Here is a 23,102-nt window from a genome sequence, read left to right on the forward strand (position 1 = left end):
TGCAAATTTTGAAACTGTAAGCTTTTGATTACAAACAGCAAATTAAAGGTCATAGAGGGGTTTGCTTTGTGTGTTGGTGCTTCTCTTTGATACAGCTGTCCTTCTGTGTGCAATCTAAATATGCCATCTGAGCTAATTCGTATTTTTCTACATTCTGTAGGACAATTTCTTGAAGTGAACATGTTAATGTTTAACTGCATTTGTGTTACAGTATTTTTGGCCTGTACGATAGGATACTGCTCTCATTTCCATGACAGAGTTCTGGATTAATCATACAAAGCAAATGGATTTATAACAGCGTAAATGAGAGCAAAATTTGGGCAAATGCCTGTTATTTATAAATCTGCCAGCAGAAAAGAGTCATTTCCATCTGTGAAGTAATCACATGTGGCTTTGACAACACACTTTACTCAGAGTATACACATCAAAATGGCTTGTATCTGGATGGACATTTTCTAGAGATTCTCAAGGAAAGGCAGATTTTAAGCAGATTTTAGGTGTCTGCCTTCATTTGAAAGGGGTTGATGCTTCAGCCATGGTGTGAGTAAGCAACTGCCTCTGACATTATATGCTTTAACAATAGGGCTTCTAGTGTTCATGTCAGTCAGGAGCTGCCTTGAGTCACCAATTCAAGATGACTCTTGCGAAACGGCCATCAGAAGCAGGCCATAGACTGCTGCGAGAAGTGAGCCCTGTGCTCAAAGGCTAAGATGTTTTAGGCTAAGTGACATCTGGCCTTTTTTTGGATGCACTGTGTGAGAAAAAAGGAGGATGTCCTTGGCTGAGAGGAGGTACTGTGACTGGTTTTGTCTCCTCAAAAGCAGTTGGATATTACCCTCTGGTTATTCTGCCTTTTCTGTATAAATTCACCATTGCTAATTAATGAACTTGATGAGAGAATTAATTATTTGGATAATTATCTAGTTTCAAGACGTTGCATTCGTCTTATCTTCCTTTAGCTGTCGAAAAACTAGGCACCTGGTCAAAGGGAGTCATTTAAGCTCTGGCACTTCTGGAGGCTGATTCTCCCCAGCCTGAGAGAGGTTCCCAACATGGGTGGGAAAGAACGGCTGTTTAGGGGTGTCTCTCTTCTCACCCTTAACTGAAGGGCAGGTGTAAATGGGCAATTTAAAGAAGATGCTCAAAATCAGATATCTAAAGTTAGGTGAGCCCAACACCAACTGTTTGTCATGTAGAGAAGGAATTAAAAAGCAAATCACATTTCCCAGTGCTATAATAGTTTTATTGGTGTAATTTGTTCTTCCACATGATGTGCATGTGTGCATTATTTGCACAGTAGATTCAAATAGTAAAATTAACCATTTTACTGTACAAAATTTTAAAAAAACCCTTTCTTTCTTGCAGATCACTAGTGAAACAACCCTTCATTGATCCTAAGAGGCTGAGTATATTTGGAAAGGTACTGTGCAAAATAGCAGAATGTGTCATCATGATTCTTTCAGAAAATTCTATCAGTTCATAAAACAAAAATGTTTATCTATTTTCCTAAGACAATTTCAGTTATTAAGAGAGGAAAAGACTTTCCATCATTTACTGTATGTTCTGTATATTAATTATTTTCTCTGAATGAGTGTTTGAGATCCATCAGGTCAGTTTTATGTTACTGAAGTATTTGTATTTCAGAATCTGCAGGAGGAGGTATTTGTTAGAAAACATCCTCTTTCCTTAGAAATCTTTAGTATGGGCTTAGGTTTTGTTAAAGCTTGTTTCTTACACTTTACATTTGAGCTGCAGTTAAATTGGCAGTGGCCTCCTAAAACAAGTTTTATGTCTGAATGTCTCACTGACCCTTGAAGTTAGCTGAGTTACAACCCTATGGCACTGTCTACAACTTCCTTTTTGCACCATCTGCTAGAACTCTTGCCATTGCTATTTTGTCAGCTGGCTGCGCTGTGTGATGTGTCGTTGCCTCTGGCGCGAGATAGAACAAGGCAATGGCTTGACCTTTAGTAACAAACTCAATAGTATTTTACTGATGTCTATTAAGAAACTGCAATTAGAAACACTACATAATTGCTACTTCTATGAACTAGCATGTGCAACCGCTTTTTTTTTTTAAAGTGTTTTCTTAAAAATGAAGATGTTTTGTGCCTTTGACCTCAAAGCAACAACAAACCATGGTCAAACCCCCCAGTCATCAGTTTTAATAGCACCATGCATTCCACCATGACACCCCTTGGTTCCTATCCCCACTCTGCTGTTGCCCTCGGGCAGTGCATTTGACCTGCGTGTCTCATTCTGTCTGAATACAAGATGGGGATGTTGATACTTGCTTCCTGCTTGGTAGAATTTTGTGGACATATTAGTGTTTGTGAAGTGTACTGAAAATGAAGTACTGTTATCAGCATTCTACATGAAAGTGACCTTCCTCAAAGGTTTGAGCTCCTGCCACACTCCTTGAGCTAAAGAAGCTATCACTGCAAGAGTGCCAGTACCATTGAAACAATATTTGGTTTGTAGGACAGCAGCCAGAGAATTTTTCAGCTGAGGATGTATAATTAGCGCTCATTCCACTCACCACATGATCATGGCACACATTTATATTCAGGTTTTAGTGCCTGTTACCAGTGTATATGGAAGTACACATGCATATAAGCATCTACAATTCTCCATATTTTCTTTCCACAAATGATTGAAATTGTTACTTCTGAAATTACATCACTAAGCATCCCAAATTACTCACTTGTTTCTGACTGGAGAAATCCTTTTCATTGCTTCTTGAAAATTTCCACTTGTTTTCTGTAGGAGATACAGCAGTATCTTGTGTCCCAACAGTGACATGATGAGACAGTTACCATAGAGCATACATGTAGATGTGGCTTTACATATCTGCCAAAAGCTACCCTCAAAATTTTTTTTCTTTCACAAAATATGATTGATGGTGGTGTTCCTGCATTTATTTTCTGAAAAGTAGATTGAGGAATGAAAAGTGGAAACGTGAGAAAGCAGAGAGCAAGAACTGGGAAATTCAATAAGCTTCAACACTGCTTTGAATTCAGGGAAACTTACCCTTTCCAAGTGCACCTCTCAGAGTTGTTTTACACTGTCAAATAAAAAGTAATAAAATTTAAAAGTCAGTTTTATAATTAGGAAAAATATTCTATTTAACAGCTTCCTAGGGTTAATTGTATTTCACTCTACTCTGCTTATTTTAGAGTCAATTAAAAATCTTCTTTAAAACTCATTTCCTTTTTACTATGTACAACAATGTGATCGGAGTTATTGTTTTTCTTTATGTGTGTTGAATTTGGCTTACTGAGGGATATAGAATGTGCACTTTGCTTGCAAGTATGGTGACTTTGGAATTGCTTAATGCTGATCCATAAAGCTGGACTCATGCACCCTATCAGGGAGCTCTTTAAGAGGTTTTAGAAATATGCAGGAATAAAATTATTGTTGCAATCAGGTATTTAAAGTAGGCACAAGAGTAACAAGACTGTCCAGAAGGGCACAGTGTGGAAAATACCTATTTCTGACTGCCAGGCAATCTGCCAATGCCATCGTACTTCTCTCTGCAAGGGGTGCAAGCCTTGCATGATCATTGCGTGATCCAAGGGCCTTTCTGGGCTGTGACACAGCAAATTGCATTTTTGTGTAGTTTGCTTTTTTGGTTTTTTTGGCAAAAGTAGAAAGAGAGCTTGAAAATAAGTTGCAACTTCACAGCCAATCAGCTGCTTGATAATAGCGCAATAGGGCTGTAAGGACAGAAACTGAACCAATGAGTGAGGAACCATACATATATCCTTGCATCAGGACATATGGACTATTTTCTGCATTGTCATCGTGAAGCACTTCTAAAAATGCAATCTCACTGTGTAATGTTTTTGTCCTGGAAAGCCAGGCTGGAAGCAAGGGCAGAAGCACAAAGCAAAGAAATTCCCAGGAGGACTAAACCAAGCTCTTAATGAATACATGGCATAAATAATAAATAACCTGGCAAGAGCTATCCTAGGATTAAAATTGTGCTGTGGAGCTACTGGGAAAAACACAAACAGAATATTAAACAAAAGCAAAAGCAGAGAAGCCAAAGGCAGAAGAAAGTTGCTATTCTCTTAAACTCTTTGAATTATACAGGTTGCCTGTGTCCACTCAGAAATTCTTTCTCAGGCAAAATCTGCTCCTGTGCATGGACAATTTGGGCTGGAATTTCTATGGGAAACTCAGTTCCTCACCCTCTCCACTCTTACTCTGTATTTCCTTTAGTGTGTCCATTCACATTTAGTATAGGTTGATTCCAAAGAACATTTTTTCTTGAAAACGTAGAAGATTTTCAAATATTCCCATTCTTCCACAGAAATAATCTATTCATTAAATATTTAGACATGAAGAACAGGAGCAGGCAGGATTCAAAAAAGTCCATGAGAAAACTCCGTGAGCATTTGGCGCACAATATTCTTATTTTGGGTTAGCTGATGTTTTACATTTTTCTTTGCCCTGTCATGGGATATTTTCTTCTTCCTGAAGTGTGTTGTGCCAAACGCAAAACAACAACAACAACATACCTGCAAAATCAATTTTCCAACACTGATGAAAGGAAAACAAAGATGGCAAACAGAGAAATTTGAAGAGCCCATATATGAGAAAATCAATTATCCCAGACTCCACAATTCAGAATTTCATTTTCTGTGGGTCTAGAACGATTGCAGGTGTACAGATATGGATTGCCAGTGTCATTCCAAAGAAATCTGTGGTCTCAAGTTAAAGGTTTCATGTTTTCATGCAAAGCAAACTTTTGTGTCACTCTTTTGTGTCACATCTCCCCCCAGAGATGTGTATTACAGACATTGCAGAGGAGATGAGGAGGAGATGGGCCATAAGGACAGACAAATGTGGTGAGACAAGGAGAGAGCTCCCCAGCTTCTGCCCCATCTGTCCCAGCTTCTTCTTGCCATCTGTGCTCCTTGCTTTTTAACACAGCTGCCTGATGTGTGCTCTTGTGGCCAGAATGTGCATCAAAAAATAAGCATAATATCAAGCGGTGTGGCTACATTCACCTTTTATTTCTGCAGAAGAATGCAGGATATGTACGTCTCTGTGGGATGTTTGACAGTGCTGTAGCAGAAACCTCTTTAATAGCAAAAGGATTCAATCTGTGAAGGTTCAAGTGTCAGGGTACAGTTAGTTCACGCATTTCCCCAGCTGTCATACTCTGTGTCCTGTCAGCAAAATGCTCAGTGTATCCTGGTAATTAGCAAATATCTACATTAAATATATTAACATTTGAGTACTAGTCTTCCTATCTAGGCCGTGTTCCTTTTTGTTTTTTTTGTTTGCTGTAATTTTCAAATCTTTTACTGACTATCGCCTAGTCTGCCATGATGGAATTACATAGGCTAAAGTGAAATATACTCGTTAATTGTATGGTTTAAAGATCATGACTAGGCCAACTGAGATCTTTATTCACTCTTAACTGTAGGTTTGCATTTCCTTTAAAAGCAATTCTTGCAGAGGTAAATTGTAAAATGATGCCATCAGATTAGAACAATGGCCTTTAACTTCATTGTTGCTAAAAAGAAATGAGTAAACAAAAATCTCAATATAATTTTCATTGTTAGGGATACGGTGGCTACATTACATCAATGATCCTGAAATCCAATGAACGACTCTTCAAATGTGGAGCTGTGGTGGCACCAATTACAGACATGAAGTTGTATGGTGAGTATTCCCTGCTCTGCACCTGTGTGGCAGCCTATTCAAAATATCTTCCATTCATGTAGCTACCGTTCATTTTAATGAAGGGCAGATAATGTAGCACTATCAATGAGGTTTCACCTCACTGTCTCATTCTCTCCTTTAAATGAAAGGGCAGTTAACCAAAACATGCAACAGATACATTATTAACACCACTGATTTTTGCAAAGGAGTCATGTTTCCAATTTGCCACTGAAATGCAGTCAGGTACCCCATTTCCTAAGAATCCTTCAAATATATCAGCCTGAATCAAGACTTATAATAGGAATGCAATTTTTAAGGTTACTGGTGAATTCCGTACAATATCAACTATGTCATCACTCAACCACAAGATGTTTGGTTGTGTTTGTGAAGTATTGGTCACAGGCTATGGACTGCAGACTGTGGTACACAGGAGATCAGACCAGGTTACTTTAATGATCTGCGATGTTTTGTGTTTGTTGGCTGTTTGGTTTTTGTTTTTTTTTCCAACCATTCAAAAATTATTTAAATAGTACATTCTCATTTTAAATGGACGTCTTTGTTGACTTACTGGCTTAAATAGCTTCTTCTGACTAAGTCAGAACTGATGAGTTTTAAAATAGAAGTAATTTTGACAAATTGGTTTTATTTTCACAGCATCAGCTTTTTCAGAAAGATACCTTGGTATTCCATCAAGAGAGGAAAATACCTATCAGGTAAGTTAGTGTAAACAAGTAACTTAAAATGACAGTTTTACTCTTAAAATGCAATTCGGTTACACCTGTGTGTGTGTTTCCTTACTAGGCATCCAGCGTATTACACAATCTTCATGGTTTAAAGGAAGCGAACTTGCTAATAGTTCATGGGACAGCTGATAGTAAGTATTTACAGATGCAATTACATTTGGAGCCAGGGATTTTAATAGGCAGGCATTCAAAGACAGATTAGGCACACACCTGGCAAGTACATTTTTGGCTTCATTATCCCTCTGATAGGATTTTTTATTTTATTTCAGTTGTCACTTGAACTCTAATCTGATTATGCTTTTCTTCGCTGAATATTTGTACCTTTCAGGTGCTGTATGTTCTAATTTGTTTAAATCTTGTGGACCACCGTCTTGCTAGTGAAAGGTATTATATGAATTATTAATAGAACAACATACATTTTTAATGGTATTTTAAATTCGCAGAGATTCTGCAATTGAAGAAAGAATTATCAGTACAGGGGTGAGGTACAGCAGCAAATGGGAAGTTAAACTTTTCAGCTAATTAATTACGAGGTAGTGCCAAAGCATCTGAAGCTGAAGCTACAGGGAACCTTTTAATAGCACCTGTACTTTTAGCAGTAGTTAAAGGCAGAGAATGAGTAAAACAGAGTAAGTTCTGGCACTTTAAATGGAATCATAAGATGTGTCAATCAAGAGAGAATTTATAATTACAGATTTAAATTTAACTGCAGCATATTTTTTCTGAACTTTCTTAACTGATGTAGGTCTAACGAATGAGCTTTGATGCAGGCACAAATTACAGTGCTGCAGTGAAGACTGGCACTGTGAAGATTGGCATGCGTACTTCTGCTTTCCCTGGCATTTTCCTGGTGAATGTGGGGTCATACAAGGTTTCTTACTCTTCAGTCTGGAGGGATAAGTACCTCACACTGGCAAGGGCTGATGTGAGAGTGCCCAAACACACACTTAGCACAGTGAGGATGTCATCCGCCAGCTTGTCACCCTGGTGTCACCTGTCAAAGCCATGTTATGGACCCCAAGTGCAATCAGAGGGGTGCAAACGTGTCCCATGTTTCTTTCCAGAGCAGGAGGAAGAGGGACAGAGGAGATATGTTGGATGACTGAGCAGGCATGAGGGTCTCAGACTTCGCTGATTGTAAAAGACAGCAGCAATTTCTACCCCTCTGAACTGGGTGCTGGAGGGAATTGAGACTCTGATAGGTGTCTGAGCAATATAGTGTTCAAGACTAGGACTCTGATTGCCTGCTGCCCTTGCTTAATGTCACATCTGGTGACACCACCCAGCCCAGCCCTAAGCTCTGCAGGGTTAGGACACAATAATAAAGTTGCCTGTTTTTACCACAAAAACATTAAGTTACTGGTGTGTTGCAGAAAGTCCATTACCTAAAGAAGTACGGAGTGTAGTAACCCTGAGCAAGCAGTATAAAATCCAATGTGCTTTCCTTTAACACAATTATAAACTGTCACGATGTTCAGACAGTATGGTTTTATGCACCTCTAAACTATGGCAGTGTGTGTAGATCAAGGGTAGAGAGAGGAATCATCCTGGAGCCTCTGGAAAGCATGGCTTCCCTTGGGGCTCCAAAACTTCGGCTGTTACACCTTGCGTCGCTGTTACTGGAGGAGCTGTTCATTTCTGACTGGAAAGACAGTCAGCTTCAGAGCCAGTAATTAAAAGAGGTTGGAAGTGTTTTCAGTCAAAGCTGTTTGACAGATAACTATTTCATATTAGCATAGTTTTTCTATTAATATCCAAATGTTGTTGTCTTGCAGCTAAAGTCCACTTCCAACATTCGGCAGAACTAATTAAACATCTAATAAAAGCTGGAGTTAATTACACTATGCAGGTATGTGCAGCTGTGACATTTCCTATAAACACAGTTCAACATTTAACCTGATATTGCTATTTCTTCCCTGAGAAGGAAGCCCCTACCACAACATACCAGTATTACCTCAGTTTGCAATTAGAACTCCTTTTAATTCCATTTTTCTTACTCTTAGTATGGATGTCAGGAGCAGTATCTTCTTGTCATTCTTCTGGGATCTTTCTCTCTCCTTTTTTTATTTTTTGTTTTGTTTTGTTTTGCTTTGGTTTTGGGGTTTTTTGTTTCGGTTTTTTGTTTGTTTTTTTTCCTGTTTATCCTACCATGCTAAACAAAGTGCTTTACAATCTGTTACCACTCTTTGATGTTACACATTGCAAGCCTCAACCTTACTGAACCTTAGGTGAACCTGTAGATTCCACTGAAGCATGTGAGCTCACGTCAAGGAGGAGGTGGTAACAGGGGGTTAGCGTCACTTATGAAAGGAAAAGGACTTTGTGTGAAATCAGAGTAAGGTAGGATCTGTTCCAGCTGTCCCTGTGATTTCGGCTGAGGTGGGAAGAGGATGAAGCACAAATGATGGCAGTCTCTCAGAAGAGCCTTGTTGAAGAGTTTTCATGCAACCTTGGGATAACCTGAGTTTGGGGAAGGAGCTTTACCAATAGCAGCTAGTTAAAAATATGAATAAAAAAGGTTTTTTGCTGAACACTTAGAAGCTGGGATATTGAGAGGCCCCTAAAACCATGAGGTAATTAATCCTCATTGACATTAATGGGATTTGGATGCCTAGACACTATTGAAAATGCCAGCTAAGTAAACTGTTGTAAGCACAATGACTGAGAATATAAATTTTTTCACTTCTGCAGATCCCACTGCAGTGGCTGTTTTATGTAAGTTCAAATTCCAAGAGAATGAGTTTTACTTTGAGTTTTATTAGCTTTCCTTGATGCCATAAAACTAATGTTATCATCCTGTTGTCATCCAAAACATTTTGAAGATGAGAGAAAGAAAATTGGAGCCCTAAATATTTGAAAAGCCTTTAAAATCTATTTACTTTTTTCCTTTCTCCTCTGCTAGATCTACCCGGATGAAGGTCATAACATTGCTTCTGAGAAAAGCAAATATCACCTTTACAGCACAATCCTTGGGTTTTTTAGTGCTTGTTTAAAGGAGGAGACACCAATTTTACCACAGGAACCTGAAGAGGATGAATAAGGAGACCTATTTGTGTAGTACTGAAGGGGACTTACTTTGCGGCTCAATAAAACCTTAAATAAAAGTGACTGTGAGATTGCAGATTCTGCAGAAGCTCAAGGGCAGCTAAAGGATATCACAGTGGAACAGCACATTTACAGACAATGAGCTAATAAACTGGAATTCGACTACAAAGTCCAAACTTATTACCAAGGGACAAAACCTTTACCTTTGTGGAAGGTCAACAGTTGGTTACAGTTTCCTGGAAGAACTTAGTTTTGCATAAGTGTAGAGTTAGTGCATGTTTATGTTAAGCCTCACTGTTGGTTCTGTAAGTGGTTGCTCGTTTTTTAATTTAAATGCACATCTTTATTCATCTTTGCATAAGGCACAACCTATCATAAGTATTATGGCCACTAATGTTTTAAAAGGTGAGCTGCGATCTAACACTTTAATGTTACAATAAGTGCAATTCTTTCGCTATTACACGTAAGAAACCACAGAGATAATAAAGGGCACGATATTTTTCTCTAGTTTCTGCTCAAAGGGGATATATTGTCTAGTGCATCATATAACACTGATATTGAAAATGATTTTTTCCCCCCAATTTCAGCATTTACTATTATTACTCTACCTACTAGTAACCAATAAGGGACTTTTGATAGTGTACTCTTGGTCTTTATGTATATACCCAGGATTCCCTAAGCAGAAGATCTTTATGAGCTTGAAGAATTCTTTTCAAGACGTAATTAACAGCTGTATTTAAAAAAATATCTGCAATTGAAAAATTTCCCCAGTCCAAAATGTATCATTGTTTCCTTTAAAATATGTTTGGGTTGTGTTCTGGTATCATTTATAGTAGTTAATAGTTTGCTGGTTACACTCTAATTTTAGAATATGCTACTTTGTCACATGTAAATTAGATACATAAATATTAAATTATAGTTTCAGATAAAGAAAATTTATTAACAATGTATAATGCCACTGAGTAATACTTTACTCCTCAAATGAAGATGTATTTTGTATAGCATATCTTTCTTTTCTTCCATCTGGTCTCATGTAATTCTGACGTTCATCAAGGTGGCCACCTAACTGGATCATGCCATTAGTTTTCACTCCTTAAGTCTTTTGCAACAGGATTTAGATTCAGCATCATCACAAAGAAATGAAATGTTTTTCATTCAAGGCAAAGGAAGCTCCTGACAAGTTAAATTTTATTATTTATTCAGAGGGTGAGCCCTTCATACATCTATTTATTTGCCAAGGTGAATTACAGCAATAGAAATTGAAACTATGAAATAAACAAGGCAGCCAGTTTGGGTTTGCAGAATATTAACTCTGATCACTGAAATCAAGTACAATGTTGACTTAATTTAAGGTATCTTCCTGAAGGTATGTGAAAACCCTTGACAGATGCTGTGCCACTTACATTAGAATAGCTGTAGGTTTTTTTCTTTATGGATATATTCCAAATGCTTTGCTACCCAATTAAGATTTAATTTCTTGCAAGATTAAAAAGAAAATAATTTTTTGAAGGTAACTTATACTATTTAAGATGCAAAGTTCTGCATATTTTATGAAGAATGGGAATTGTTTTTAATGTAATCAAAAATCACCTGAAGCTTTTTACTCATTACTTTCTTCTGGAATATTTTCTTTTACATTTAGCATTTTTTTATAATGCAAATAATTAATTTGTCTGAAAGGTGCGGTTTTATGGAACACTGGAAAGTCTCTGTCTTTTAATGTTTAGTATTTATCTTGTTTTATTAGCAGTGTTTAACTATTTTTCAATTAGTTTAATACAATTTTAATGTGCAATGATACCTTGTCTGGGTCCCAGTGTCACCACAAAGTATGGCTTTGCTTTGTGGTATTCGTATTACATATGGAGTACACATGTAGTGTAGGTACAGTGTATATGTATGGAGGCTACTGTGTGCACTATAATAACACCATACAGAACAACAAAAAAAGTAAGGGAAGAATTCAAACAAGGTTTTGCAAATCCTGTTTTCTAATAGAGGAGCAACATTTTAAAGTCTTCTATTGGCTGGGACGTCTAGATTGTAAATTACACCCATCACTTAATAAAAGCTCACCTGAAAATGCTGATGCTCTTCCTAACCAAATGCAGTAAATGAGGTCCTAATCTGGGTTAACTCCATTAGACGTTTTTCCTGATTTCAGCCAAATGCACATGAAGAAACCGCGGTCTGTGTGCACGCGTTGAGCGTCCTGCATGGATGTGGCAGGCAGAGGCCAGCTGAAAAGGTTCATTCTTCTCAATATGTGCTGGCTGTTTCTCTGTGAGACACCAGAACATGTTCCTATTTACTACGTTTCATACATAGAGCCTTTACTCAGCTCCAAAAGAAAACAAACGGGGCTCTTGTCTCAGCCCTAGGTTGAAGCATGTGCTCAGGAAATCCGTTATCTCAGACATGTGTCTCCTCCTCTCCCCATAGCTCTCTGTTGCAGACCCCCATTCCTTGCTCTTTCTACCCCAGCATCTCGCCTCCATTTCTGATCAATTTACCTGCATATAAAGGTGATATGAGGACATGGTTTCTGCAAGAATGCTTTTGCCAGGACTGCTGTGTTTAAAAAGTGTGTTACCTGAAATGTGGGTTATCTGTGTGGAAGTGTGGTATGCTTTTAATGTTTTTAGTATTTCTCACACTGTGCTACAAATACAGGTATTTTTATATAAATATGTATAGGAGGGTTAGCATCAGACTCCAATTAATTGGTTTTACTGAATTCTTGTACTTGAGTTAAATTCCAGTATTGCGCATGTATTTACGGATGCAGCCTCTGATTCTAGTTAGACTAAAGAATTTGGTGCAAGGGGAGGTCTGGAGCTGTCTCTACTCTTGCTAACCTGTTCAAATATTTCTCCTACTTTCAGCATAACTGAATATTGTTATCTATCAAAATCTACATACATAGCTAATAGCAATCACTTAATTAGTCAATGTGATCTGTAGTATAGGTCAAAAAATTAGCACACATTGCACAGAAATGGCATGAAAAGTGTAGGGTTTTTGTAGCTTATCCATTGTTAAGCACTGTGATGACATTTTAGGTCTGAAAAATTACTGTTTGATTCAGCTGTCCTTAAAATGTGACATTTATTAGACTAGACCTATTAATTTATGGAAAGCTAGGGAATCAGCATATCCATTTGCTGCTTGTTGAGCTTATCTCTACCTTCTTGATTTCCTCACTCCTTTTTCTGCTATTAGGACTTGCAAAATCTATGAAACCTGTAGGTCATATTGAAATTTCAATTATATTACAAAATCGGGAGTAGCTGCATGTCAATTGGAATATTTTTTCCAGATTGTTCAGTACAAAGAAAAGCTGATTATTTTTAAATTAATTTTTTTAATCTTTTTGCAGTGAGGACAGAATTATTTATGACCTGATTTGAGCAATGTCTGCTATGATTTGCTATAACCAACTGCTCGTTTTGTCATATGTAGATCTAGCTGTGTCTGAAAATGAAGATGATTGCCTCTGTTCTCTCAGCTCTGGCACTTATTTTGAGTTTGGAGTCACTTAGGTTCATTTAGTTGAGAAATTGTGCCTTTTAAGAGGGAAGAGCTTGCATTTGATCTGAAGCCAAAGTTTCTCCATGGGAACTTGGAAGTGTTGAGTGTTGGCTCCTTTAATAAAACGCAGCGGATACAAGGTGTAACCTAGTATCCCTCAGTACAGGTTTATTACATGTTGCTGAAGAAACTGAAGCGAGAGAAAGCCTGGCTCAAAGAGGCTCAATACTGGTTTCGTTGCACAGCCTAAAAGCACATAGATGAGGTGCAGTGGTCCTAGTGTTTTTTACTTACTTCCAGTAACTCCTGCTGTCAAGTCGATCGCCTCTAGGGAAGGAAGAACCTCACTGATATTGATTACTGGTCCATCTTCTGCAAAACATCTTTCATTACTGTTAAGATCCCTTGCCTTTTTTCAAGAGTGCTTCAGAAAATGGGGAGCTCGTGGGATGTGGCTAAGGAGAGTCACGACTTCCAAGGTGCCTGGAGCTTTGAACAGAAAAGAAAGGATTTAGTGAAATTTCTGTCTGTGGCATTTTGTGCATGAAAGTCGAGAAGGAGCCTGGCTTCAAGCAGGTAGGTGAATGACGAGTGTTGGTGATTCCCTCACCAGGGGGTAATGCAGCATGCTTCCCACAAACCTAGTACCACAGTTTTGCGGTGGTAAGTGAAATAAGTACCTGCTTTCCAATGCCAGAAAATTAAAAAGTGCTGTTAGATCAGGTATTTGGATAGAATTAAGGAATTAAACCACCTGAGTGTATGCAGTCCAAAGCTTTCATTAAACTTGGGAGTAGAGACTTCTTGCCTGTGTAATTAGTTTAGAAATCCAATATCCTACCTAAGTCTAACTCAACAACAACAAAATTGATTTAATAATTGTTGTACCCCATGAGGACAAGAATGATATGTACCATTTTTTTAATTAAAATATCCCATAAAGGGCTAACAGTCCATTTTTACATTTCACGACCAAAGAAAAAAGAAAAGCTTCTGATTGATAAAACTGGCAGAGGGAAGATAATTGGTAGGAAGGTACTCAGGAAATATTTCTGTAAGGAAAGTGATTAGAAAAAATGTTTTCTGCTAAAATGTAGTTTGGTGTTGCAAGAGAGTTCAGAGTACAGCTGTCGGGGTGCTTGTAAGGGAATTTAGATGTTGAGGTACAGCTGATGTGCAGAGGGCTCAGGTAGGGAGCAGGCACCTGTGCAGGCAGTAGCCACGTCCTCCACCCAGTGCAGAGCCTTTGCACCTCTCATAGTGCATGAGTTTCTTTGGCCCCAGTCCTTTTTGACTCCAACACTGGTCTCGAGTTTCTCTGATGGTAAAGAAGCACTGGAACAGGAATGTAATTGATAGGCAAAGACATTAAATTGCTACATCAGGAATAAGAAAAATCCTTGTAATTAATGACTAAGTGGGGTTGTCTTACTGTTCTCCAGTTACTGAAAGGTGAGGGTGGGGAGCTTGGGCAGGGCACTTGGTGATCCACTCAAACGCACTGCAGCTGAGAGAGCAGCTGGCAGGAATTACAGCTTGGGCAGTGTCTGCAAGTGCTCTAACATCCCTGTGAAGGAAAGGACAGGGAGTATATCCATGGACAGAATATTTTGTCTCTGTTGATACCAGGGAAGAATTGCTTTAATAAAATGGGCAGAACCTCACAAAACCTTAACAAAGAGCAGAACAAGCCTGAAGAATCATAGAATGGTTTGGGCTGGAAGGGACCTTTAAAGGCCATCTAGTCCAACCCCCCCGCAATGAGCAGGGACATCTTCAACACGATCAGGTTAAAGCACGCTGGTTTGTTCCAGCAGTGGCACCCACCAGCCTTTTCCCAGCATATACATTTGACAAATGAAATAATGAGCAGGATCGGTCCTTGAGAAGGTTTTCAGCGCCATTAGGAGAGAGGTAAGAAAGAAAAGTGTTGTGAGGAGACAAAGAGACATTTTATTGCAGCGTGTTGCTCTATTCAGAGCTTTTGCTCTAAAATAAAGTGTTGTAGTGTGTACCACCAAATGGGTAACCTTAGAGACGAATGTAGGCAGCACTTGATTCAATAAACTTTCAGCTAAAGCAGGAGAGCCAGAACATTCAGTTACTTTCACAAAAGAATGATTAATTACATGGTTTCTTATGGATTTTTGGTTCTGTGTTTTAATTTATATCCTACATTGCAGATAGTCATTATAAGCTAAGAATTGTTAAATATAATTCCACATTTGAAATAAGCAGTGGTTTTGCAAAACTGTGCAAATTGTTACATTTAAAGCTATTTACTGTTAACTGTCAAGTTAACTGGTCTTCCATTTGGGTTGTACTAGACATTGCATTTGTTGGGCTGATGGGTTGACATTATTTTTAATTGGAATGGAAATTGTAATTAACTTGGACAGAGGGGCTTATCTGTTTTTGTAAGAATTGCCTGTGGAAATAGAGTGAATCTGAATACCACTGAAATACTCGAAGGAGGTTTTATAGAACATCATATGAAAAATGCACATTACCCTGGGAAGATGAGGACTATGAATGAAGAAACAAGTACGATCATTTGGCAATATAATCAGAATTAAGCAAGACAAAAGAAAAGGCAGTGTTGAAAATTGATTTAGGCAGAACTTTCAGGCTTGAAAGGAGCATCTGTGAGAGAGTATATCAAATTTTGTAGCTTTGCTTTATCCCACTTTTTGGGTTCAAGAACTTGTTTTTGAGCTGGGGCTGGAGGAGAGGATGTGGTCAGATTTTTCCAACAAGGACCTGAGTGACTATCAGTACATTTTCTTTACTAAAGAAAACCCATTACAGCCCAGAGAGTAAGCTAAGAGCTTACAAATGGAAGAGCAGGAGATCCAGCTAATTGCCACGAGCAGCACAGCACTTCGTGAAGAGACCTCACCACAGTGGGAGAACAGAACAAGGTGCTACTTACCCTGAGTGAAAAAATTGAAATGTGGTTCATAAACAGCATCAGGACGAGACTCTTCTCTCTCTTAATATGATGTGATGAGACTACGATGAGAAGGTTTCATTCCTTCAGTGTGCTGATGAGTATTCACTAATTATAGCAGAGACCAAACTTGTGAGGTTGGGTGCCAAAAGCATCTGCTGTTACGTAGATGCACAATGTGATGTCTGACAAGCAAGTATGTCAGTCTTCTTTTCATGGTTGATGTGCTTTCCTGTGCCACTAGAGAAGAAAGATTTAAAGAGCACCCATGGAGGAGGGAGCAGCACCCCAAAGGCTTTGGGAAAGGCAGGAGAGAAAGGGAGCTGTGTGCTTGAAAGGAGAGCCTACTCCTCTGCTTGCCCTCCTTGGGGAACAAGGAATCTTTCAAGGGAAGGATTTGGGGTGATATCTGAGGTTGGAGCAAGCTGGTTCTCAGATCTTTTCTCGTGACCCTACAGGGCTGTTCTGGAGAGGGAGGGTGATGAAAGCCTGCTCTTCAAAGGGAGAAAGGACGCAATGGAGTTTGCTAAAGCAGGCCTGGGATGTGACCTTGAAGTGTCTGGGAAGTGTGTGCTGGGGAGTCTTGCAGTGCTTGGTTGTGGGAGAGGGCAGCCCCTCCAGTCCTTCACTTGCTGCGCTGGGCAGGAAAAAAAAAACCAGGTGGGACCAGCACTTCTCTGCCCTGCTTTGGGAACCAGCGGGAGGCAGAGCGCTGTGATGGAGCTACCACTTACCTAACCATGGGTCAGTTATGATTTCTTCCTCATTCTAAGTAGTACTTTAAGTTTTCAATAATTGCACTTTTTTTTCTGAGTCTCTAAGACACATCACAGTTTTACATACATGGAACTAGTTATTTTAACTGGATTGGTGGGGCTGTGTGTATGTGTGTGTGAAAACAAGTAGTAGCAATTTGAAATGCAATAGGTGGGGTGGTGAAACTCTACCAATGCATCCCACAGAAATCTGTATAAAGCAGAAGCATAGGATGTCTAGTACCTGGTACAGGAACAAATAGAGCTGATTGGAAGGAGGAAGCATGGAAATTTCCTGCAAAGAAAATTTTGAATTTTGAACTTCAAGTCTGATTTAAATAAGATTTTAAATACAAAAAAGGGGAGTTAAAATGAAAATTCTCCTGAAAATAAAGGGGGGTTGTGGGTTGTTTCCACCTCCCCAACACTTGTTTTAAAACAGGAGAAGCCCAGCAATCTGCTGACAAGCTGGTCCATGGCAATCCAACCTGCTGTTCTTTGGCAAAGTATCAAAGAAATACTTTGGTGAGGAGAGGAGCACAGTCCTTAAATGCAAGCTGTTGTGGATGCACTAAGCAGTAGTGAATTCTCAGTAAGGGACCTTCATGTGGAGTATCTGAAATCTTAAAAAACTCTACTTCGGAGTGGTAAAAAAGAACTACAGCTGAACTGAGCCCTCCCTGAACAGAAGGCTTCCCCCTCCTCTCTTTTAAAAACAAAACAAAGCTTTGATCGGAGTATTTGACAACTAAATCTCTGTTCAGACATAAGGAGTTAAATTGTGAGTCAGGGTTGCTCATGGAAGGTATTTCCAGGTTGCTACCATTCTACAGTTAACTGTTAATATTATTATGCCCACCAAAAGTGGGCAATGGGCAGAGACAGCAGGTATTTTGGCTCTTGGTTATCTTATGCAAGGGATGCACTGCAGCCTTGGGTGCCACCCCCTGCATGTTACTGGTCATACCCACAACCGATGACACATGCAGTGCTGGAGACTGTGCTTAAGACTTGAGGCTTAATTCTTAGATTTTCCCTCTGTACAACCATTAAACGAAAGCATTCTGGGTCTGGTGTTGGGAGAGGGTATAGCAGAGAAGGTCCATGCTGTGATCTTTTGAGGTGATCAGATCACTTACATGCTGGCTGAAGCCCCTCCTTTTTCCTTTAGAAAAGCTGCTACCAGGCTCACAAGCACATGCTGCAATAGGCGGTTCAATAATTTATATGAGCAATTTTTGAAATATGGTGATGGCAAGGCAGAGAAATGCGCGTTGCATCTTTTACACATGATCTTTAAAGTAGCAGAGCTGACAGAGCTTTTGGAAAAACAGCGTCCATGCTTAAATGGCATACAGTGCTTTGACTGGAAATGTTGCTGGAGATAAGTCCCATAAATATGGTGTGTATTAGAAATATTTCAGGTTTCTAAATGGTAACTTTTCTGTTAAGGGTTGGTTTCCTATCACATTCAAAGTCTGTGTACATACTGTTACAGCCAGACTCTCCGTCTTCCCAGAGGAACCTTTCTGCTGCTGCGCTCAGTCTTGTTTATGTGCAAGGAGGAAGCACCTCATATACAAAGGCAAGAACTTGCTGTTAGTATATCAGTAATATGTACTGTCTCCTGATCATGACATTTATTAAGCAGTGGGGACTGTGGCATCCTCACCCGGGTGCCAGAACAAGTCTTGTCTGCAGGAACAGCGTGTGGGGTGTATGATTTTGAGGTCTGAGGCTGGGTTGGCTGGTGGAGGGAGCTGAGGGGAAGTTGGGCTCTCAACTCTCCTTTCTCTGCTCCTTGCCTTCCCTGGGCCCATGCAACACCCCTCAAGTGTCCTGGGTGCTGTAAATCAAGAGCCTCTACCCATTCCCCACGGGCTCCAAACACAACTTTTCACTCCTGAAAGGATGTTGTGCTGCATTGCTGGGTCTGCTCCCAGGACAGAGCCTCTGCTGGGGCTGTCCAAGGCTCAGCAAAGCCCTGGGCTGTGCAATGGATGCATTTATGCCTTGTGGATGCCTGCCAAGAGCTTATGATGCGCCTTAGCTATTAGCTGTTGCTCTCTCTACTTCTGTAGGCACAGACACCCGAGCTATGCCTGTAGATTAGTCACTATAAGTAATGCCTTCCTGCCTATATAACACTTATCTTCCCTGCCACAGCTTATTGCGTTTCTCCTTAATTGAATTTGTAAACCTTCTGGGACGGTTTGTGCACAAACACCAGGTGCTGCTGTGTCTCATTTTGGATGGGGCTGAGCATGCTTCTGAGGTGCATTTTAGTAATTAATGGAAATCTGCAGCAGCCCTATGAAGTAACGATGTCCAGCGTGTTTGTGCAAAGGATGGCAAATACTCCTGCACCTCTTCTAGTTATCCACTCTGGGTCATGATACAAATCCCACAGCTCTTACTCATTTATTTATTTTTAGTGCCTTCAGAGAATGCAAATCATCATTTGTTTAGAGGGGACTGTAATATTGCAAATCCCCCATAAGAGAGGCAAATGACCCACCAGCAGGGTTGCTGCATGTGCCCTGCACGAGGTCTTTCCAGCTGAAGTGAGGAAAGAGTCCTCAGATCCTGCTGGTCAAGACCTGTCTTTGTCAGCTGCTTGGTGCTGGAGAGTTTGAACCACTCCTGATGTGCTTTGCCTCTGCTGAAGGGGTAGATCAAGGATGTCTGCCACATCTCCTCCCTTCAGTCTGTGAAAGATGGGAAAGAAAAGGCAAACCCAGCCTCTTCTGGTAACTCAATTTAGGATCATGGTTTTGATGAAAAAGGAACGCAGTCGACTCAAGCTTGTTAAAAATGAATTCCATGATAAGTACCCACTTTCTGGCAAAAAAATAGCTCCCATTAGTTGAAGTTTTTCTTGAACCAACTCTTGAACAAGTGAGCTGTATCATTAACCTGCACTTCACTGAGCTACTGCAATAGGAGTCTGGGGCTGCAAACATTTTGTTCTAGGAGAAGAAAACCAACTTGATGCCTGTTGACGTATCTTAGTATATTTTCATATAAATCTGTGAAAACATCTTGATGCTACTTCAAGATATCAGCTCATTCTGAATGTAATTTTGAGAGGTGATCTCTGAAAGGAGTGGAAACAGGTTTTCAGTTCTTTTTCCCTTTGTTATATCACTGGTACAGGCTGCTTATTATGGATGCTGTACTTCAGTTGTGTTTTGTCCCAATTAACCTGCCACCTTTTCTAAATGAAGCTTGTATAAATGTTGCCATGCATGACCACCAAATGTCATTGCAGCTCAGCACACTCAACAGAGTGTTGGCTGTTTCCTTTATTATAGCATTAAATTGATTATTTATACATTGATTATTAGAACAAGTTCATCAATTTAATGCTGTAGCAAACTAGGTATTGAACATAGTTTAAGACATGCAAAGTATAAAAAAACATGCATATGGCTGGGCATTTCTGAATTGCAGAAATGTGAACCAGATAGAAAAAAAACTGAAAGCTATTTGTGACATTTAATGACCATATTAAGATCCTAATAGTAAATGGCAAGGTAATTAAGGTGGAAAAAATATCCCAACAAAAGTGGTTTAAGCAATTACAATAATGTCATGAAAGTAAAAGAACACATCCAAATTGAAGGAGGGGGGAACATGGATTGTTCAGATTATCAATGTCTCATTTAAGTATCTCTAGCTGTGTAATGTAATATATAAACTGGCACGTATGATCATTTTAAGAGATGCAGAGAATTATAAACTCCACTGGGTGATGCAGAAAGGAATCTACAGGTGATGCAGGTACCACAAATACAGAATAGATTAACATGAATGAAAGAAACAAAATAAAAGGAATAAGGTTTTATACAGTTGCTTCTCTGTGAGAAACCTATGCTGGGTCCAGATTACTGGAGAATCTAAACCCAAACCCAAGGGGTTTATGTATAGAGAAGAACGTTATACTTGATGTAATAATATAATTATAAGAAATATGAGTTTGCAGTACAACAGGGTGGATGATTTTGTAGCAAAGTTGATTGATAAGAAGCCAGAGATACAGAGTTCTAGTTCTGCTTCTGTGATGTGGTGTCTTTAGATAAAAATACGGAGGAGCTCCCATGTCACAGTATCTGCTGTATCTGCATATGCCTTCTCTGTGTCTTGATTTTTCCAGGTAAGTCTGGGTATATTATATCCTTGTGATGTAGATGTACAGGATATAACATGCTCAGGTACCAGGTCAGGATGGTTAGACAGAGGTAGTTAAACTGGAAAGATACATTTTTTTGAAGTAATATATCTCCTCATGTAAAAAGGTCAAAAAGGTCTGAGAAGTGAGGTTTCTGGAGGGTGACTTTGACAACATCAGCTCTTTTCCTTCCTTCAGCACACCAGACATTTGTGTTCAGTTCAGTGCGCCACTGATCACCCTTTGCAAAGGAAGGAGAAGTGATAAAACCTGCCTGGTCCTGACCTCCAAGGAACTAAAATACACAGCTATAGAAGGGGTTTCTTTTGGGCTTTCAGCCATGACATTTGTGCCTGAAAAGGAGAAATTATACAGTTCCACTGAGTAGAGCTGAAATGCTGGTGCTAAAAATGAGTTTGAGGACTGAAGGTAAGTGATGCAACTAATTTTGGGCAGGCTACAATTCCTTGACTACCAGAAAGAAGGATTCCAAATCCTGTGTTCGTACCTGGGTGAAAAAGCCAAGTGGTCAGACCTGATATACAAATATGCCAGCTGTGCCACCTGTTTTCAGGTTCTGTCCCCCAGCTTTCAATGGAGAAGCTCTGGAAAGGCTGCCAGAAGAGCAAGAAGTCAGCTGAAGTCAAAGGCAGCGTTCAGTGCTGTGAAGATGCAAAACTGCACTGTGGGTACTCAAAACATCCTGATTTCTTGATTTAAAGCTGGGGCCTGGGTCAGGAGACCTGAAGATGGCAAAAACCTCATATAAGTAGGTGGAGAGCAAGTCTGCAAGCTAAGGAGCCTTCTCTTAACGTTTTGTGTTATTTATCTACCCCCCCCCAAAAAAAAGGTTCCTTAAGGAACCAGAGGGACTTGGTTTCCACATCACTTAAACCTTACAGCTCAAAGGTTTATTTCTGTAGTAACATTGATACCATGGGGCTCATTCAGAACTTATGGCCTGCCCTTGGTCCCCTTAAATCCACTGATTGTATTTGGGCAGGTCCTGTGATTGTCTTTGAACCAAGATGAAAATGCCACCTCAGTCCGTGGGAAACTACATTTTGGTAGAAACCCAAGATCCCCCAGTTTGCTGCATCCTTCACTAACGTCCTGTTTGTCCAAACCACTCTTGTTCCTCTGCCTCATGGATTCCTCTGTGAAAACTTGGATAATATTCCTGTCTTGTCCTCTCCTTTTTTGTCACATGCAGTTTTGTTTTGCAGGTCTGGAGCAAGATTATCTCTTGCTAAAAAGCAGAAAAAATACTTAGGAATTGTTTGTCCCACTCACATCCCTTACACTCCCCCTCCTCGGTTTTCTTTCTGTACTTTAATTATTCTGTTATTCAATATTAATGTTCTTCCTTAACATACATCCTACTCCTTTTCAAACAAACAGAAGCTGAACTGTTATCTTTATGGGTGAAAGCATTTTCACAATTTTTTGGAAAGAACATGGCTAAAACAAACTTCTAACTCTCTCCAGGTGAAAGCAGCAACTTTATTACATATCTCAAAATGCCTACAGCATGAAACTAAAATTCTGCTGGAGATCATAAACAGTAAACCCCCTACTTTTATGAGGAATTACAGAGCTCAAAGAAAAATATCCAGGGAATTGGCTTGTTCTGTTCCTCCTCCTGCCCTGCACATGTGCACTTGTTTTGTCCTTCAAAACCAGAGAGAGCTCTGACATGAACTCCTTACTCTGTTACAGTACAAGAAATGTATAGCACAAAGGCTTTTGATGGATAGTTCAGGAAACAGATAAACTGGCAACTTTGTTTCTATAGCAATTAGTTAAAGAATGCACAAAACATTAAGGCTGTGTTTTTATAAATATAATTGCACTTAAAACATGTTCACGCAAAAGGTTATCCTGCCTAACTGATTCTCTTGACATCTTTGCAGTTGGATTTCTACACATCAATAATAATGCCAAGTCTCTCCTTCAGTGAGACACTTAAATTTTGAGCAGCAAATGGGAGGAGTATGGAGACTGTCCTCTTGCTCCCTCTCTGCTAACCCTGCTTTGCGCCGCACCTGTGCTTTCTGCTGGGATGGTCCATCTCGCTGCACCCCATCATCGGCTCCGCAGCCAAGAGCTCTGCAGTGGTGCTTTAGCGAGCAGAAATCCTGCTATGCTGGAGCTACGTGGTTTTACAAGAAGTCCTGTGGCAGTGTCAGTGCTTCTCAAAGGGCTGCATTCAAAGCCCATGAGTTCAGCAG

At 39.7% G+C, this 23,102-nt stretch overlaps 1 protein-coding gene across 1 annotated transcript in view; it reads left to right on the top strand.

Moving 5' to 3' along the window:
* Positions 1-10,412, top strand: part of DPP10 (dipeptidyl-peptidase 10 (non-functional)) — a gene marked incomplete at its 5' end in the record, with an annotated part of 36,745 nt that extends 26,333 nt beyond the window's left edge. Inside the window, 6 exons of the mRNA XM_010194415.1 lie at positions 1,366-1,420; positions 5,577-5,676; positions 6,331-6,389; positions 6,478-6,550; positions 8,195-8,268; positions 9,322-10,412. Coding sequence (XP_010192717.1) covers positions 1,366-1,420; positions 5,577-5,676; positions 6,331-6,389; positions 6,478-6,550; positions 8,195-8,268; positions 9,322-9,459 — 499 coding nt within the window. The remainder of the gene's footprint in view (positions 1-1,365; positions 1,421-5,576; positions 5,677-6,330; positions 6,390-6,477; positions 6,551-8,194; positions 8,269-9,321) is intronic.
* Between the last annotated feature and the right edge of the window lie 12,690 nt (positions 10,413-23,102).

The sequence above is a fragment of the Mesitornis unicolor genome, unplaced genomic scaffold (assembly GCF_000695765.1).
Source record: "Mesitornis unicolor isolate BGI_N332 unplaced genomic scaffold, ASM69576v1 scaffold20911, whole genome shotgun sequence".
Taxonomy (NCBI): domain Eukaryota; kingdom Metazoa; phylum Chordata; class Aves; order Mesitornithiformes; family Mesitornithidae; genus Mesitornis; species Mesitornis unicolor.